The 19,667-nt window shown below is 37.8% G+C and overlaps 1 protein-coding gene across 10 annotated transcripts; it reads right to left on the bottom strand.

The window, feature by feature from the left end:
* Window positions 1–1,112: 1,112 nt before the first annotated feature.
* LOC121884446 (NACHT, LRR and PYD domains-containing protein 12-like) lies at window positions 1,113–18,862 on the bottom strand. Of its 10 annotated transcripts, XM_042393269.1 has the most exons (13): window positions 15,472–17,724; window positions 14,801–14,940; window positions 14,627–14,659; window positions 14,233–14,512; window positions 13,498–13,575; window positions 10,838–12,680; window positions 7,799–7,975; window positions 6,690–6,863; window positions 5,237–5,410; window positions 3,417–3,590; window positions 2,561–2,734; window positions 1,712–1,885; window positions 1,113–1,230 (listed from the first exon to the last, which is right to left on the bottom strand). In XM_042393269.1, exons 4-13 carry the CDS (start codon window positions 14,501–14,503, stop codon window positions 1,185–1,187), a joined length of 3,285 nt encoding a protein of 1,094 aa, XP_042249203.1. In that variant the 5' UTR covers window positions 14,504–14,512; window positions 14,627–14,659; window positions 14,801–14,940; window positions 15,472–17,724; the 3' UTR covers window positions 1,113–1,184. The 10 variants fall into 10 exon arrangements, with proteins under 10 accessions (XP_042249203.1, XP_042249202.1, XP_042249204.1 ...); XM_042393268.1 differs by adding an exon at window positions 18,529–18,862 and having other exon boundaries at window positions 14,233–14,940; window positions 15,472–15,586; XM_042393270.1 differs by adding an exon at window positions 18,529–18,862 and having other exon boundaries at window positions 14,233–14,940; window positions 15,472–15,581.
* Window positions 18,863–19,667: the final 805 nt, after the last annotated feature.

The raw sequence follows: 19,667 nt of genomic DNA, 5'->3' as shown, positions 1-19,667 counted from the left end.
CACAGAAGAAAAAAATGGTGTCTGACCTCAGATACTCCAGTCTACAGTGTGGACTCTTCAGAAAATCACACAACAACTTCACTCCTGAATCCTGAAGCTCGTTGTTACTCAGATTCAGCTCTCTCAGATGGGAGGGGTTGGACTTCAGAGCTGAGTACAGAGAAGCACAGCTGATCTCTGACAAACTGCAGCCCAACAATCTGAATAAAGAATAAATTATTTAAATAAAATCAATTTACAATCCAATTAGACGTGTTCAGGGTTTAAATGTATAGTTCAACATTACTATGCCCTAATCAATGAGCTTTTCTCTAAAATCTGCACCGCTGTTACTTTCTCTGTCTGTGGTCTTTTACCTGCACATGCTCACATGTAAAAAGCCAATACATGACAGAGAAATCAAAGATCTCCAGGAGAAATCTACCTGTGGAAAACACTTTTCTTGTTTGTCGTTGTGTAGATAAAAATCCATTTAAAATCCAATCAGATGTGTTCAGGTTTTAAATGTGCAGTTCAACATTACTATGTCCTCATTAATGAGCTTTTCCCTAAATTGAGTAGAGTGACTGTCATTGTGTTATTGTGGATTATCATAATGTCAGCCTTCTACAGATATCATCCAAATGTCACCACAACATTCAGACAACCATTCATGTCAACACTGATTCATAAAACACTTTAAACATTCGAGTTGATGTCTCTGTGTCCCTCTGTGTGTTTGTGTGTGTGTTCTGAAGGATCAATGTCAATGATCAGACATTATTCATTAAAACACAATAAAGTATATAATTAAGGAATATTTCGCCATAAAGTAAACTTGATTGATTTAAAACAGACATTAATTGAGAGGATCTTCTGTATACAGATGTGACTCTTTACCAAAGATTCTAAACATTAATTTACTTTAACAATTAACAGTGAACATTTTCTACATTTTCTTTAAGAATTAGTCATCTTTTATAACTACAGACTGAACTGTACAGTAAAAAAAATAAAATATGGATAAAAAGAAATTAATTTCATGGGTCTGAGTTATGTATGTACATATTTGGTTCAGTTGTTAAACATTAAGATCAACAATAGGAACTGACAGTTAGTGAACTGACCTCAGAATCTCCAGTCTACAGTGTGGACTCTCCAGAAAATCACACAGCAGCTTCATGTCTGAATGCTGCAGTTTGTTGTCACTCAGCCACAGCTCTCGCAGATGTGAGGGGTTGGACTTCAGAGCTGAGACCAGAGAAGCACAGCTGATCTCTGACAAACTGCAGTGCCTCAATCTGAATAAAGCATAAATTATGAAAATAAAACTAAAAAAATTATAATCCAATCAAATGTGTTCAGGTTTCAGGTTCTATGTAATGTCCCCAAAAGGGACCATGATCGGATATGTGTGTGTGTGTTCTGAAGGATCAATATGATAAAGGAATATTTCTCCTTCTGCAAGTAAACTTGATCAATTTAAAACAGATATTAGAGAGGATCTTCTGTATACATATATGACTCTTTAACAAAAATTCTGAACATTCATTTTCTGCAGTTTTTTTAAGAATCATCTTTTGTAACTACAGATTAAACTTTGTACAGTAAAAAATGAAAATATAGAAAAAAGAAAATGAATTTCATTGATGTTAGTTATGTATGTACATAAATTAGGCTCAGTTGTTAAACATTAAGATTAACAATAGTAACAGACAGTCAGTGAACTGACCTCAAAGCCTCCAGTCTACAGTGTGGACTCTCCAGAAAATCACACAGCAGCTTCAATCCTGAACCCTGCAGGTTGTTGTTACTCAAGTTCAGCTCTCTCATACGGGAGGGGTTGGACTTCAGAGCTGAGGCCAGAGAAGCGCAGCTGATCTCTGACAAACTGCATTCACTCAATCTGAATAAAGAATAAATGATGTAGATTAAAATCCATTTATAATCAAATCAGATGTGTTCAGATTTCAAATGTGTACTGCAACATTATTATGTCCTAATCAATGAGCTTTTATCTAAAATGAGTAGTGACTTCATCATTGTATCATTGTGGATCATCATAATGTCAGCCTTCTACAGATATCATCCAAATGTCACCACAACATTCAGACAGATATTCATGTCAACACTAATTTATAAAAATTACTTTAAACATCTGCATTGATCTCTCTGTGTCCCTATGTGTGTGTGTTTTCCGAAGGGGCAATATCAATGATCAGATATTATTCATTAAAACACATTAGAGAATATATTAAAGAAATATTTCTCCTTCAGCAAGTAAAGTTAATCAATTTAAAAGAGATATTAGTTGAGAGGATCGTCTCTATACAGATGTGACTCTTAAACAAAAATTATAAATATTTCTTTACTTTAACAAATAACAGCGGCCAATTTCTACTGTTTTTTATTTTTAAAAAATCAATCATCTTTTACAACTACACACTAAACTTTGTACAGTAAAAAAAATGAAAATATGGAAGAAAGGAAATTAACTTCAGGGAAGTAAGTTATGTGTGCACATAAATTAGGTTCAATTGTTAACATTAAAATCAACAATAGAAACAGTCAGTGAACTGACTTCAGACTCTCCAGTCTACAGTGTGGACTCTCCAGAAAATCACACAGTTGCTTCACGTCTGAATCTTGCAGCTTGTTGTTACTTAGATCCAGCAGTCTCAGATGGGAGGGGTTGGACTTCAGAGCGGAGACCACAGAAGCACAGCTTATTTCCGACAAACTGCAGTCCCACAATCTGAATAAAGAATAAATGAGGTAGATAAAAATCCATTCATAATCCAACCAGATATGTTCAGATTTTAAATGTGTAGTTCAACATTATTATGTCATAATCAATTTTCGCTACAATGAGTAGAGTAACTTTGTCATTGTGTTATTGTGGACGATCATAATGTCAGCCTTCTACAGATAACATCCAAATATCACCACAACATTCAGACACATATTCATATCAACATTGATTCATAAACAATACTTTAAACACTTGCATTGATCTATCTGTGTCCCTCTGTGTGTGTGTGTGTGTGTGTGTGTGTTCTCAAGGATCAATATCAATGAACAGATATTATTTATTAAAACACTTTAAAAATATAATACACAAGATATTTCTCCTTCAAAAAGTAAACTTGATCAATTTAAAACAGATATTAGTTGAGAGGATCTTCATATACAGATGTGACTCTTTACCAAAAATTATAAACATTAATTTATTTAATGACTAACAGTGGATATTTTCTACAGTTTTTTTAATGAATCAGTCCTATTTTATACCTACAGACTACACTTTGCATAGTAAAAGAATGAAAATATGGAAAAAAGAAAAGTAACTTCATGGATGTAAGTTATGTGTATACATAAATTAGGTTTCATTGTTAAAAGTAAGATCAACAATAGCAACAGACAGACAGTGAACTGACTTCAGATACTCCAATCTACAGTGTTGACTCTCCAGAAAATCACACAGCTGCTTCACGTCTGAATCCTGCAGCTTGTTGTGACTCAGACGCAGCTCTCTCAGATGGGAGGGGTTGGACTTCAGAGCTGAGACCAGAGAAGCACAACTGATCTCTGACGAACTGCAGTCACTCAATCTGAATAAACAATAAAAGATGTAGATAAAAATCCATTTATAATAATCAGATGTGTTCAGGTTCAAAATTACTATGTCCTAATCAATTTTTCACTAAAATGAGTGAAGTGACTTTATCATTGTGAAACTGTGGATCAGTATAATGTCAGCCTTCTACATACATCATTAAAATGTCACCACAACATTCAGACACCTATTCATATCAACACTGATTCATAAAAATTACTTTAAACACTTGCATTGATCTTTCTCTATCCCCCTGTGTGTGTGTGTGTGTGTGTGTGTGTGTGTGTGTGTGTGTGTGTGTGTGTGTGTGTGTGTGTGTGTTTTGAAGGATCAATATCAATGATCAGACATTTTTCATTAAAACACATTAAGGGATATAATACAGAAATATTTCTCTTTCAGATGTTAGCTGAGGGGATCTTCTGTATACAGATGTGACTCTTCACCAAAAAATATAAATATTAATTTACAGCGGACATTTTCTACAGTTTCTTTAAGAATAAGTAATTTTTTATAAACAGATTAAACATTGTTCAGTAAAAAGTTCAAGTATGAAGAAATAAATTAACTTCATGGATGCAAATTATGTGTGTACATAAATAAGGTTCACTTGTTAAACAAAGATCAACAATAATAACAGACAGTGAGTGCACTGACCTCAGAGTCTCCAGTCTACAGTGTGGACTCTCCCTAAGATCAGACAGCAGCTTCACATCTGAATCCTGCAGATTGTTTTCACTTAGATCCAGCTGTCTCAGATGGGAGGGGTTGGACTTCAGAGCTGAGGCCAGAGAAGCACAGCTGATCTCTGACAACCTGCAGTCACACAATCTGAATAAAGAATAAATGATGTCACTTTAAGGGACAAGGTTTATGCTTGAAATTATTCAATGTTTCATAATCTGCTCAGAGCTGAAGAAGGTTTAGAATGTAGAGGTTTAGAAAATTGACTAAAAACTGTCAAATACAAACAGTGAAAAGGAGCTCTCATTAGTACTACTATTTGCTACTTCAATAAAGACGTAGTGACTTAACCTCTTAAACTCTGCAGCTTCACCAGTGACTCTATCTATACAAACTCATGTTGTGCAGCAAAACACAAGTAAAAAGAACCCACAGAAATTTATTTCAGGTTCTGCTCAAGATTCCAACGTTTACAAAAGATACCAAATATATCAGGATGGATTTTAGGAAAATAGGAGGAAAAGGGTGTTCAATATATCTACAATATTTACATTTAATAGAATGGTGTCACCATAAAAAAGATCAGGCATCTTATGGTTTAATATTTCAGTCAGTATAAACACTGCATAACTTCATAAAAGTGTTGGAACAAGTAAATACACAATATTATATTTGGTGCTGTCTGATTGAGTTTTTTGGTTTAAATGTGAAGGTGAAATTTAATGTAAAAAACAAGAGTTTAAGAGTTTCAGAGTGAATTATCCAATGTAGAATTTTTCTGGTTCTATGAAGATTTTAAATGTGCAGCTATGGACTAAACCACTGAGGAAGAAAATAGACTTTACCATTAAGATACTCAGTGTGGATCAGCATAATATCAACTTTATGTCTGTAGGTTAGTGTCACTGCAACTTTCACATCATATAACTTCAGCACCGAAGTAAAAAATGGTCAGACCTCAGAGTCTCCAGTCTACAGAGCGGATTCTCCAGGAAATCACACAGCAGCTTCACTCCTGAATCCTGAAGGTCGTTTTTACTCAAATCCAGCTCTCTCAGATGGGAGGGGTTGGACTTAAGAGCTGAGACCAGAGAAGCACAGCTGCTCTCTGTCAATCTGCAGTAACACAATCTGAAGAATGAATGATGTAGATAAAAATCAATTTATAATCTAATCAAATGTGTCGAGGTTTTACATGTGTAGTTCAACATTACTATGTCCTCATCAATCAGTGTTTACATTCGCTGTAGTAACCTGTTTACTGTAAATCTTTGTGTAAATGCAGCAGGTCTGTTATCAGATTTCTCTACTAAAGCTGACCTTACTCTGGAAGTGTGGCTCACGGATTTGAACTGTATTAGTGAAAGAAATCTCTGCTTTCTGACTTTGTTTTGTGGTTTTGGTATGAGTGTTTGTATCAGAGCAGATTCACAGCACAGTGAGAGGAGGACAGACAGAGTAGAACTCTTCCTCAAAACGTCAAAGTGTCTGAATTTAACAAATATTTAAATGTTCAGTGCAGGAAACCAACTTATTTAGACTTCTACAGGCTGCTATGTGTTAGTATCAGTTTTAGTTGGACTTAAGATGGATTTATTTTAAATATGAGGACACATCACTTTGTGCAATGATCTCTGCTTTCATCCAGCTGCACTGCTATTATTTTCTCTGCCTGCAGTCCTTTACCTGCACATGCTCACATGTAAAAAGCCAATACATGACAGAGAAATCAGAGTTTTACAGGAGAAATCTACCTGTGGAAACCATTTTTCTTGTTTGTTGTTGTGTAGGTAAAAATCCAATCAGATGTGTTCAGGTTTTAAATGTGTAGTTCAACATTACTATGTCCTCATTAATGAGCTTTTCCCTAAAAAGAGTACAGTGACTGTTATTGTGTTATTGTGGATCATCATAATGTCAGCCTTCTACAGACATCATCCAAATGTCACCACAACATTCAGACACTTATTCATGTCAACACTGATTCATAAAAAATACTTAAACACCCGCATTGATCTCTCTCTTTTTCTGTGTATGTGTGTGTTTGTGTGTGTTCTGAAGGATCAATATCAATGATCAGACATTATTAATTAAAACACATTAAAGAATATAATAAAGAAATATTTAAATATTATAGATAATAGTTGAGAGGATCTTTTGTATACAGATGTGACTCTTTACCAAAAATTCTAAACATGAATTTATTTTAACAATTAACAGTGGACATTTTCTACATTTCCTTTAAGAATCAGTCACCCTTTTATTAGAGATTAAACTTTGTTCAGTAAGAAACGAAAATATGGAAAAAAGAAAATTCACTTCATGGATGTTAAGTTTTGTATGTACATAAATTAGGTTCAGTTTTTAAACATTAAGTTCAACAACCGTAACAGACAGTCAGTGAACTGACCCCAGAGTCTCCAGTCTACAATTTGGACTCTCCAGAAAATCACACAGCAGCGTCACTCCTGGATCATACAGGAAGTTGTCACTCAGATCCAGCTCTCTTAGATGGGAGGGGTTGGACTTCAGAGCTGAGGCCAGAGAAGCACAGCTGATCTCTGAAATTCTGCAGCAACACAATCTGAATAAAGAATAAATGATGTCACTTTAAGGGACAAGGTTTATGCTTGAAATTATTCAATGTTTCATAATCTGCTCAGAGCTGAAGAAGGTTTAGAATGTAGAGGTTGTATGTAGTGGTTTCATCAAATCAGATGTGTTCAGTTTTTAAATGTGTAGTTCAACATTACTTTGTACTCATCGATGACCTTTTCTCTAAAATGAGTAGAGGGACTTTGTCATTGTGTTATTGTGGATCATCATAATGTCAGCCTTGTACTAACATCATCCAAATGTCACTACAACATTCAGACATCTATTCATGTCAACATGGATTAATAAAATACTGCTGAACTCAGTCAAGTCTGTAATTAGAGGATCAATATGAAATCAGACATTTTGGACTAAAAACCTGTTCATTGTTTATTACATGACCTCCCTCTTCCTGTATTGGGTAGTTTAATAGGTATGTGTAATTAAATGTTATTGGTGGCAGTAATTATTCTTATTGTCCATGCTGACTGTGAAGTGGTCTCTTCCAAACACTGCTACACTGTAGGAAATTAGTTTACTAGTTCAGCAGAAGCTAATATTAGGCTTTGACAGTCTGCTAGACACCCACTTTGTCTAACTCGAAGTTACAGACTATTTAGTACAAAATTCCCTCTTTGAGTTACGATCCCTTCACTGCAGCTCAGCAAAGAAACACTGAAGAGACACAAAAGATACTAACTTGATATGGGTAACTCAGACTGCTGAAGCCTCAGTTTAAACCTTGGAAATCAGTTTTACACAGAACAAGACTGGAATTTGAATTCATGAAAAAAAATTTAATTCTACAGATTTGTGCTCGGGCAAATCTCGAAAATGTATGAACTAAACATTTGAAACTTAAGTGAAGGATTTGAACTGAATATATAGAAAAAACATTACCAAAATTACAGCTGGAGTATTTACCTCAGAGTCTCCAGTATACAGTTTCTACTCTCCAGTCCAGCACACACCAGCTTCACTGCTGAATCATCTAGGTATCCATTGTAGCTCAGGTCCAGATCTCTCAGAAGGGAAGGCTTGGACTTCAGAGCTGAGGCCACAACTTCACAGTGAGTCGCTGAGAGTCCACAGTGAGAAAGTCTGTCATGACACACATATTACAACATATTATCATGAAGAACACTTTATATTTACTTCAATGTAAATATTTTATTTAATGATGAGACAGTTTGACATTCCCCATTTTGATTAACATTTGCTGTCACATCAGTGGTTCAGCTGAAAAAAAAATTCTGAGCCACTTTATTCCTTTAATGGAAAGCAACAGTTAAGACATAACCAGAAACAAGTATAAAGAGAGACAGGGAATGACATGTAACAAAAGTCCACCACTGAATTCAAACCACAAACATTGTGGTTCTCATTCATAGTCTTGTTTTGATGTCTCACAATGTGATACACCCCCTGGGTATTCCTCAGAAGCATTTATCTCACTATGCCAAACCTGATTGGCTGGTGATTGCAACATCCATGTCAGGTGGTTCCACCTACCTTTAAATAGCTTAAACTACGACGCAGGCGTCATTCAAACACCTCTTAACTGTCCACAGACCAGAGCTATCTCGGCTAAACATTCCAGCGCCAGGCGCTAGCTACCTCAGTACACTTTGACTCTCCAGCTTTCACCAAACACTAGAGTGCTCTTTTGCCTAGCCATACTATGGCCAGGTCTTCAATGGTCTTGACTACCCACTGCAGTAGCTTGTGTGATTCACCAAGCGTTCACACTCGCATACCAAGTGGGTTGGCGAGACGCTCGGCTCCCACAGGATTAACACGCCAGCTATTTTGCCATTCTTCTCTATTAGCGTGCCTGCTAGCGAAGATGGATGTTACCCTCCCTCACACCAAAGGAGACAGAGACTCCGGGCCTCGACTTTGCCATGTGTACACATAGTCTGAAGAATGTGTGACGTGCGCACATTCTCACTGCACATTCTGTGTTTGTATATACCAGTTTATGTGCAGGAAATGGTGTATGCATTTTTTTTTTGTGCATGTGCATTGTTTATGCATCCGGCCCCAGGACTGCTCATGCTGCCTCGGGCTGGAACATACCCGGCTGGACATCGAAGCCCCTGCTTCATGCAGGCACTGTGCCTGCTTCACCATCAAGAGTCTTTGAAGATGGCTAGAATAATAACAAGCCTTACTTGTCTGCCAGCAACATGCAAGTTGATGACGGGGAGATGGTGGGGACAGACATGGATGCCGGGCCACGCACCAGCACTATCACTAGCTGGGGCTCACAGGTGGACCTAGCCACGCTGCTGCTACCTTTGGAAGACATGTTGGAGTTGAACTACAAAGACGATGATGAGGACACCTTGGGATTCCTCATATCAGGGGAGGACGACTTGGACAAGTCGTTCGTCACTTCCACTCAGGTTGCAAAACCTAGAGCTGGGTCTGCCTCCCAGGCAGAGATGAGAGCATACCAGCTTCATTCAGCCCCGGGGCTGAATGGGTTTTCTTGGTTATGTTATAAGTTATATGGCATGCATCTTAACCAGTAGGCTACCAGAGCACTCCACTCAGTTAATCGTATCTCACTGTGTTTCAATGAAACAATAACTCTCATCACTCTCTCTCATACTTGCAGACTTTTAATCTTTGTTTTGCTTTAATCTTGAGGATGAAAGGAGGCCACCTTGAACAGAAAAATATTTTTACTGTCCGCTTTTTTCAACTTGACTCCAGGATATTTTCAGTTCAACTGAGTGAACAGTTACAGTTGAGAAAGATCATCTCTCATTGCTAGCTACCTGCTGTCAGGTTCACATCCATAAGTCCATAAAAATATATTTAAAATGTAATGTAGCGCTACAGCCTGATACACAGTCAGATTCCACTTTATCATTATTAAGGAAATGTACATCTGGTAAATGATGAAATAATAGACAACACTCAATAAAACTTTATTGTGTTAACTTATTGACACTTTTCCTGCTCTTTTTTTTAAAGATAAAAGTGCAGGGTCCACACACACATGCATTCATATCTCTACGTCCACTGGATTAAAATGTAGGCTCTGTTTTTTATTTGCTTGTTGCCATGGTGACTCATAGTATCGCAGCTCCATTGATGATGGCTTTTTTCATTCATCACGCACACGATTAACTCAGAGTGAACATACTCAGAGTTGATTGAACTGACTCTGATGAGCTGTTATGAATCCGAAAACTCTGAGTTTCCCATCTTGGGGTTCATCAACTCAGAGCTAAGGGTTAGACTCAGAGTTTGTTGAACCTGCTTTCTAAAACAGGCCCCTGGTCCAGAGGCAGCAAAGCAGGCCCAAACCTTAATAATACCACCACCATATTTCACAGATGGGTTAAGGTTTTTATGTTGGAATGCAGTGTTTGCTCATCGCCAAACATAACGCTTCTCATTCAAGCCAAAAAGTTTGATTTTGGTCTTAGTTTTTTTTATCTCATTTGTTTAACTGATGTCTCTTTATCTAGTTTTTGGACTTGAATGGAAATCTGATCACGTTTTTGGTCATATTTATGGAGATATACAGCAAATTCTAAAGGGTTCACAAACTTTCAAGCAGCACTGTATGTTATGATAAAATGCTGCTGTAACAAAACCTCAGTCAACTTCCTTCATTTGTTTTACCAGATTTGAATGACGCATCGTCACCCAAAGGAATATAAACAGAAGAAAAAAACTGTAGAATCCAATAATTACTAGAAATAAATAGAATAAATGTGTTGAATAACTTAACAGCTATAAACACAACCAACTGAAAAATCAACATTATTTGCACTCTCAGCATTTGAATCAGCTCAAGAACATCTGTGGCTAAATATAACTGACATTTCAGCTATAAACAGGGAGAGCACTATTTTAACAACAATAAGAATTTTATTATTCATATTGGAAGAACTAAACTACTAATCTACACTGATTTAAAATGCTTATCACATATGGACTTACTGAGCCTTTCTGCAGTTCCTCACAGCTGGGATCAGTCTCCGACGTCCCTCCAGTGATGTGTTGTACCTCTCCAGGTCCAACTCATCCAGAACCTCCTCTGACATCTGCAGCATGTAGGCCAGAGCTGAGCAGTGGATCTCAGAGAGTTCCCTCTCTGATCTGTTCGCTGACTCCAGGAACTCTTGAATCTCCTGATGTACTGAGCAGTCGTTCATCTCCATCAGACAGTGGAAGATGTTAATGATTCTGTCAGGAGAGATATCACGAGTGTTCATCTCCTTCAGGTTGTTGATGACTCTCTGGATGATTTCTGGACTTTTTTCTGTCTGACCCAGCAGGCCTCCTAAGAGACTCTGGTTGGACTCTAGAGAGAGGCCATGGAGGAAGCGAACAAACAGGTCCAGGTGACCATTTTTACTTTTGAGAGATTTCTCCATGGCTCCCATAAGGAAGTCATCCAGAGATGAGTAACTGTGTTTTTTCCCCAGGAAGTCTTCCAGTACCTCTGTGTTGCTGCTGGTGTAACAGTGGTACATGTAGACTGCAGCCAGAAACTCCTGAATGCTCAGATGAACAAAGCAGTAGACTGTTTTCTGGAAGATCACACACTCTCTTTTGAAGATCTGTGTACAAAATCCTGAGTACACCCAGGCCTCTGTGATATCAAGACCACACTGCTCCAGGTCTTTTTGGTAGAACATGATGTTTCCTTTCTCCAGTTGTTCAAACGCCAGCCTCCCCAACTTCAGAAGGACTTCCCTGTCAGCCTCTGTCAGCTCCTGTGGACTCGTCTCATGTCCCTCATCATACTGGTGCTTCTTCCGCTTTGGCTGAACCTGTGGACTTGTCTCATGTCCCTCATCATACTTGTGCCTCTTCCTTTTTGTCTGAACTAGCAGGAAGAGTGTGTACAGGTCAGTCAGGGTCTTGGGCAGCTCTCCTCTCTGATCTGTAGTCAACATGTGTTCCAGACCTGTAGCAGTGATCCAGCAGAAGACTGGGATGTGACACATGATGTGGAGGCTCCTGGATGTCTTGATGTGTGAGATGATTCTGCTGGACAGCTCTTCATCACCGAATCTCCTCCTGAAGTACTCCTCCTTCTGGTCGTCAGTGAAGCCTCGTACTTCTGTTACCCTATCAACACATGTAGGAGGGATCTGATTGGCTGCTGCAGGTCGGGAAGTTATCCAGACAAGAGCTAGTGGAAACAGATTCCCCTCGATGAGGCTTCTCAACAGCACATTGACTGATGACATCCGTGTGACATCAGACACGACCTTCCTGTTCTTGAAATCCAGTGAAAATCTGCTTTCATCCAGGCCATCAAAGATGAACAAAACTTTACAGTCAGAAAGGTGTTCTGCTGTGACCTTCTGTAATGTTGGATGGAATTCATGGATCAGCATGAGAAGACTGTAATTCTCATCTTTGATAAAGTTCAGCTCCCTGAACGAAAACAGAATCACCAGACTGACATCTTGGTTTTCTGAGCCCTCTGCCCAGTCCAGAGTGAACTTTTGAACTGAGAAGGTTTTTCCTACGCCAGCGACGCCGTTCGTCAGAACAACTCTGATGTATTTCTGTTGGTCAGGTAAGGCTTTAAAGATGTTGTGGCACTTGATTGGAGTGTCATGGAGGGTCTTGGAAGCTGTCTCAAGCTGTCTCACCTCATGTTGGGTGTTAACCTCTTTACTCTTTCCCTCTGTGATGTAGAGCTCAGTGTAGATCCTGTTGAGGAGGGTTTCACTTCCTGCTTCATCAGTTCCTTCAGTCACATGCTGACATCTCCTCCTCAGACTTAACTTATATATATCTAAAACCTCCTGCAGACCACTATCTGCTGAAAGAGAGGAAAAATGTAGATTTAAACATCTATCAGTGTGTTTACATGTGCTTATATAACCAGGTTACTCAGAGAAACTAGGTTACGTTGGTAATCGGGGAACGTGTTAACACGCACAGTAGTAACCTAGTTATTGTAAATCTGTGTGTACATGCAACAACTCAGTGATCAGATTTCTCCTCTACACTGACCTTATTCTCGAAGCATGCCTTTCTTATTTTATCAGTATTATTGATAGAAAACGTTTGTTAGTCCTGACTTTTTGTTCTGTTATGCTTTGTGTGTCTTAGTAAGAACTTTTACTCACCTCATGATTGTGTCTGAATTCAATAAACAGTAAGTTAAGTGGTGGAAACCAACTTTAGACATCTAGGAGATACTTTTTTGTTAGTTTCAGTTTTAGTTGGACTATACATACAAGGATGAAATAATCATTTCTATAGGCTCTCAGACAGATTTCTTGACAAAAGCGCTTAGCCTACATACTATATACATTACAGTATTACATGCAAGTTTACAAGTGATGCGCCACCTCAGTAATGCTGCCTTGTCTACTTCTACCTACAACCCACATTCATCTATAAACAAAGACCAACGACAACCCAGTGAGTGTTCAGTTGACCAATAACTCTTCCATGTAAATGCACACCGGGTCTTGCCAGATGAGACTGAAAGACGCGAAAAACGACTTTGTGAAACTAATTAACTTAAACAGTGTGGGGATAATGTCGAACAAACTTAAAACATGAAACAATCCTTAACAAAATAATTATTGAGGAACTGTACAGTTAACTGAACACAGAAGACACAGCACCTCTGTGGACATGCCCGAGTTCTGCAGCCTCTGGAGCCCGGGGACCTGCAGAATTATCGGGGTCTCGATGATGGAGGTCTGTTGGTGGAAGAAGGGTATGCATATAATTACTGTAAACAAATGACTATGGCAGAGAAATCAACATTCTCCAGGAGAAATCTACCTGGGGAAATAAGGTTTCTCCTATCCCCAAACCCCATTACAGTAACCAATAATGGTTACTTTGTAGGACCACCTGTCAGAATGACGTCACTTCCCCCCTGACAAGAGTTCATTCATGTTTTCCACAGTAAGACCCACAAAATTTCAATGATCAAATGACAACTCCCCAAATTACCCACGGTATGAAACCAGCCTAGTTCAACCAATACCAACCAATAGTGTCTGTTGATCAGCGGAGGAGATAGCGCCAGATTTACCGTGGACATCGGTTCACATACTTATGTCAGCGTTGTTATATGATCATTTAGTCTGACTTCATGTGTATCTGTTCCATTACTTAATAAACCTACTCAAATTAAGGGTGAGACTTTAATGTAATATCAATTATTTTATTTTTAATTGAATGTGCTGAAGCACAGAACCTGAGGAACAAAAATGAGTATGTGTAACTGTCCAAATACTTACTGTGTGTACTGTATCTAAAATTATGAAAAATATAAAGACATAGGCTGTTTTTCCTCACAGATCTACTGTCTGGAAGTCATGTCATGTTTTTCTCTTCCTATGACTGACCTTCTGCTCCTGAGCCAATGTTTGGCAATTCCCTCACCAGATCATTCCTGCTGATCTTCTTTAAAATGCTCTTGATCACCTCCACAGCTCCAGCAAATTCATATTTATGCACCATCAGATCCACCACGTCCTGCCTCTTTGTCTCTGACAGCTGGCTCTCTTTGATGGGCGAGATGTTGCCTAACTTTTCATACTTCAGGGACCACTTGAACTTCTTAAATTCATCATCTGTTAAATCTTCCAGAACGTTAAGGAGGTCCATCTCCGTCATCTTGGCTCTCTGGTAAAATCAGAGAACACTGATTAAAGAACAGTTGTGTTTCTGTCTGCCAGTAGGAACTCATTCTGTGTTTCTACTGTAATAACAAGAGGATCTTCAGTGAAAACATCTTACCACAAGTCTACTCAGTAGCGGTTCTGGAGCTTTCTATCAGATCGAGTTTTCTCAGTTGTCATGAAAATGTACATGTTAAAATTTACATTTTTCTGGCTTAAATGTTGAGAATAAAAGTTCAATCTTAAACAACAGTCAACAAAGTCGAGTTAGACCTCTGCTTTCACAACTCACCTGTTTGTTGTTGTTCAGTGATTTCTGGTGTCTTTACATGTTTTGAATGGTTCATTAACGCTCGTGTGAAAGCTGTCAACCGAGAGTGCGTAAAAATGAGGGTCTTGTTTCAAAGTGCACTTATGTGTGTTTTTTTTGTTCTGTGAAAACAAAAGACAAACCACAGGATTTTAATAGTTGGCTACATATGTGTTTTTGTCATTAATTAAAAGTTAAACTACTGTTAACTGCTGAACGCAAAACTGTCAAGGAAGTGATCATATAAGTGATATGTAAGCCCAGCAGTTCCCCAATAAAATGTGAAACAAGTGAAACACAGTGACTATCCTCCTGTAATATCAGGCTTTTTCATCCTGTGTCATTCTTCCTGTCTGTCTCTACTTATGATAAATCACATTCTAGTCCTGACTAATGATGCTGATAGTATTTCTCTTTGAGCTCTCTGTGACACCAGAGAAGATAAATAAATCAGCAGGTTCAGTCGGGGTCAGCCCTATGTTTCCTTATGAATGTTTTTTACCCATCCTAATAGGCCCTATGCTCCCTAAGCATCAAAGCTGGCCTTTCCACAATTCACATAATGCACTGTTGGGGTCCCTTGAAGGGTGGGGGTTAGGGTCAGACAGACAGACAAACCAACAAAAGTAGAAACAAACGGGTCAAAACATTACCTCATTGGTGGAGGTCCTGATCTAAGGGAATATAGACATGCCATGTTCAGTCTATGATTTTGATGACTGCATGAAGAGTTTTCAGATTTCAACACCTTTTGAAGCATTTTCTGTTCTGCAAATAAGAAACACAGTTTAGGTGTTTGTGTCAGAACTGGGCCTTTTGTTTCTAACTGCTAATGCTGAACCCACCTTGAGGCCTTCATCTTTTCAAGTGATATCGTACTTTTACAGCATTTTCACAAACAAGTGTTTAAATACCAAACAACAAAAAAACCAAAGTACACACTATGAATATGGGGTCTGTGGTTCTTTTTGTATCTATAACTGAAAACAAATGTGAGAGAAGAGATTTGAACTTCTAAATGTGTAAACACTGTGAATGATTATGACACAAATCCTGAACATTTATCTCTTGTTTGTATGTAAAGTCTGATGCATGCATGTAGTTTGACTGTATCATTTACAGACATTTTTATGAACTGCACAACTTTGCTAAACACATCAGCTGCCACTTTATATTTAGATGGATAAATGTGATGCAGAAGATCTTCAGATTCTCACTAATAACTGATGGAGATGATTGTAGTAGAGTGTGGGTTGTCAGTCAGTGGTGTTTTTTTTAAATTACATTTCAACACTGAATCATCTTCATAAGTTTAGAGTAAAAACAGCCTTTTACTTTGTGTCTTAGGGTCCAAGTTCATTACTGAAGGCTGGAGGATCACCTTTTGACTGGTCACTCTTCATAGACAGACAGCTGGAAATTAGAAATTCTGGTCTGTTCTCTTCCTCTAAGGAGTCTGAGAGGTAAACCAGAAACACTGGAGACACACACACAATATAATAAACCAGTCCTACCTCTCAACTTAGTAGCTTCTTATTAGTTTACATTAATTTAACTATGACCGTGTGTGTTTTCTAGCCATGATAAAGATAAACTTTGATTCTGGTTTAAATCCATCAAACAGATATCAGATAAACATCTATGTCGTTCTTAATTGTGACCTCTATTTTAATGAATCAGTGTGGCGCACATGGATGTAGGAAGCATTGAAAATGTGGGTCTGGGGTTCCTCCCTCAGATAATTTTTAACAGAGTAGATGTAATTTCCTTTATTCTGGTGCCTTTCAACAGGTGGTTTGATACTTTTATCTGGCTATACTTGCAAGAAAAATTATGGTTACATTTTGTTATTTCATCCAGAGGAAGTGTTTGGACCCAGATCACATATTTGTATGTTAAAAAGCTAAAAGTACAGAAATCGATTTGATGACTGATTCAGGGCCATCTTTAATAATAACCACTCATTGTTTATTTAAACTTGAGGATCTCTTTATGCTTGCATGCAATTGCAATTTCTGTTAAATGATTTTCTCTAATGTTATCAAATCAATGAGTGAAGTGGAGAGGACAACTGTAGTCAAAGTGCCCCTATGCATTCTCCAATATACTGCATTCATCTTCCAATCATTTCTACAACTATGAAGAATCACAGGACCTGAGGCCTGTGTCTCAAAGCTAGATTATGTTGTTAGCCATTTATCTTGTTGGCTTTGTTTACACACACATTTAACATACATAACACTGCTACCGAGAAGAACTCCACAGAAATATTTAGATGATAATTAATATGAGAAAAAGCATCATTGTAACAACTATCTGCCATCTTTCATGAAAAGCAATATTCTTGATTTCATAAGTGGCATATGTTTGAGGAGTGTGTGAGCAAATCCATCAATTTAGCTGGATAACATCATGATAGCTTTTGTCACACAAAAACAAGAAGGCTATAAGCAACAGGCAAACAAAATATGAACATTAAGTTAAAAGCCAAGCTTTTAATTGCTGCAACAGCCATGGTGCCATGTTACATTGCAATCATTATTTGCAGTGCTAATATTAACACTCACCCTGCCTCAGACTTGCTGTTTTCCTCCTTCTGCTCTGTTGACTTTAAAATGGAGTTTGAATAGACTGAACACTTTCATCTTTACTTCCTTCCTGCCTTCCTGTTTGCTCCCCCATCTGTGTGTATGTGTGCGTGAGCATGTGAGCACATGCGTGTATAAGTGTGTGTGATAAAATGTATATTTATTTTATACATTCTACATATTCTATGCTTTAATTTGTTCTTATCATACTTAATTCTTTGATTATTATTCAGTATGCATTCTATCTATTTTAGTTTCACTGTATTTTTTATGTTGTGTTACATCAATGTTTTTTTTACATGCTTTTATGTCCTTTTCATTTAAAGCACTTGGTGCATGCAATTTATTTTGTTGTGAGGCACTTTTATCTGCATTTCTTGTATGAAAGGTGCTATACAAATAAAGTTATTATTATCATCATCATCATCATTATTATTAATCCACGCACAATAATTATGCAGAGAACAGAAGCACGTGAGCCATGATACATAAACACACCCTGAACATGTCCATCAATCATGTTAAGTGCATTATTGTCAGATGATAAAGTTGCACCGGCCACTAATGCTTATTTATACTTAATGCTTGTTTTTTCCAAGACCCCCACAAACTCAAAATTTTGTTGCTTCCGGGGGAGCTCAGGACTTTTTTGGGGAGGAAGGCCTTCTTTTTTTGGAGCCAGCATCTAGCAGCTGTCAGTGGCATTGCACTGTAAGGTACTATGTTGGCTTCAGCCTCAAGGCCTTGTAGTTGCCACTTCTAAACATCCTAACAGAGGTGTGTTAGAGATAACAGCTCACAAGCTAGTGTACAGTCAACAGTGTAAAAATAACACATTTAATATGCTGTATTACTAAAATAAATTCTCTTGTTTTATTCATTGTCTGATTTGTGACAGATATAACATGCCTCGCACCAGTGCAGACAAAAGACTCGTAAGACATTCCTCATCCTTGTCCTGTACTGTAGGTGCAGTGGTTTGATCAAAGTAGAGTTAGTATTAGTTCAGGGTGTGTTAAAGTACTAAATAATCCGTCAAATGATCATGACATGAAACAATAAACACAACTCGTCTAAAAAAACAAAAACAAAAACAAAAACCGTTTGAGTGAAATTACTTACCGTGGTCGAAAACAGCTTTTCAGGTAAAACTCAGCGGAAGTATGACATATCCACACGATTTCTCGAGGTTCTAGTAAGTGTCGTGTGCTGTATGTACAGATGCAGTTAAACATGTTAAACATGTATGGGCTCGGGGGGAAATCGCCGCGTTACTTTCATCCCGTATTACTTTCATACCAGTTTAACCCTGCTGCTTCGGCTTCAGCCTACAGGCGTGGCCACTTTACGAACATCCTAACAGAAGTTTGTTGGAGATAACTACGGAGCCCCTAAAGTCCCAAAAGATTGTATATTTTTTATCTTGTGCAAACAAGTTATTATCTTGAGGGAAGAAGTTATTAATTTGTGCGCACAACATAATTATCTTGTGGGAACAAGTTATTATTATTCTTTTTGAATTGCTGCATAACAAGTGGTCTTTAAAAATCGATTTTTTTCGATCGCATGACTGAAAAATGGCTCATCTCCACTTGTCCAAGAAATGTCTTTTTGTATTATGGATTATAAAAATATTTAAAACGAAACAAAACAAAAACAACCTACGCCTTCTGGAAGATCTCCTTCTCTCATCCTGCAACAGCTGGTGGATGATGGCAACCGTTGCCGTTCCCGACCACTGACTGTATACAAAGATTTATTATACGTATATAAATGATCTACCATGGTTCCTGTTTCTGCCAGAGAGTGAAGTTCGTCCCACAGCCTGCCGCTGTATAATAGACCTTATTGAAGGGAGCTTCATTCAGTTGTGATTAGAGAAAAAGCCCAAAAACTGAAAACAGATTTGTGAATCAGAACTTTTTTTTCTTCTTTCCTCTCCCATTAATCATCTCACGACCCCTCATGACCCACCGTGACTAAATCAAGCTTATAATACTTATATACTTTTACTGTAGGAGGGTTTTTCATGCAGGACTTTTACTGGAGTGTTTTTACATTGCTGTATTGGTACTTTTACTGAAGGAGTATTTCTTCCATCCTGGTCAGCGTCAGTCTGTGGACTGTTGCTTAGCTTTACTTATAATTTACACACATACAAAATAAAACAGCATTCTAGAAATAAAACAGGTGTATATGATACAACAGACAACTTAAAAACGAAAAAAAAAAAACTAAGTTAAATACAACATGATTTAGGA

This window comes from Thunnus maccoyii, chromosome 18, assembly GCF_910596095.1.
Source record: "Thunnus maccoyii chromosome 18, fThuMac1.1, whole genome shotgun sequence".
Classification (NCBI taxonomy): Eukaryota; Metazoa; Chordata; class Actinopteri; order Scombriformes; family Scombridae; genus Thunnus; species Thunnus maccoyii.
The sequence above is the reverse complement of the archived record's forward strand: the minus strand, read 5'-3'. Positions and strand labels throughout refer to the sequence as shown.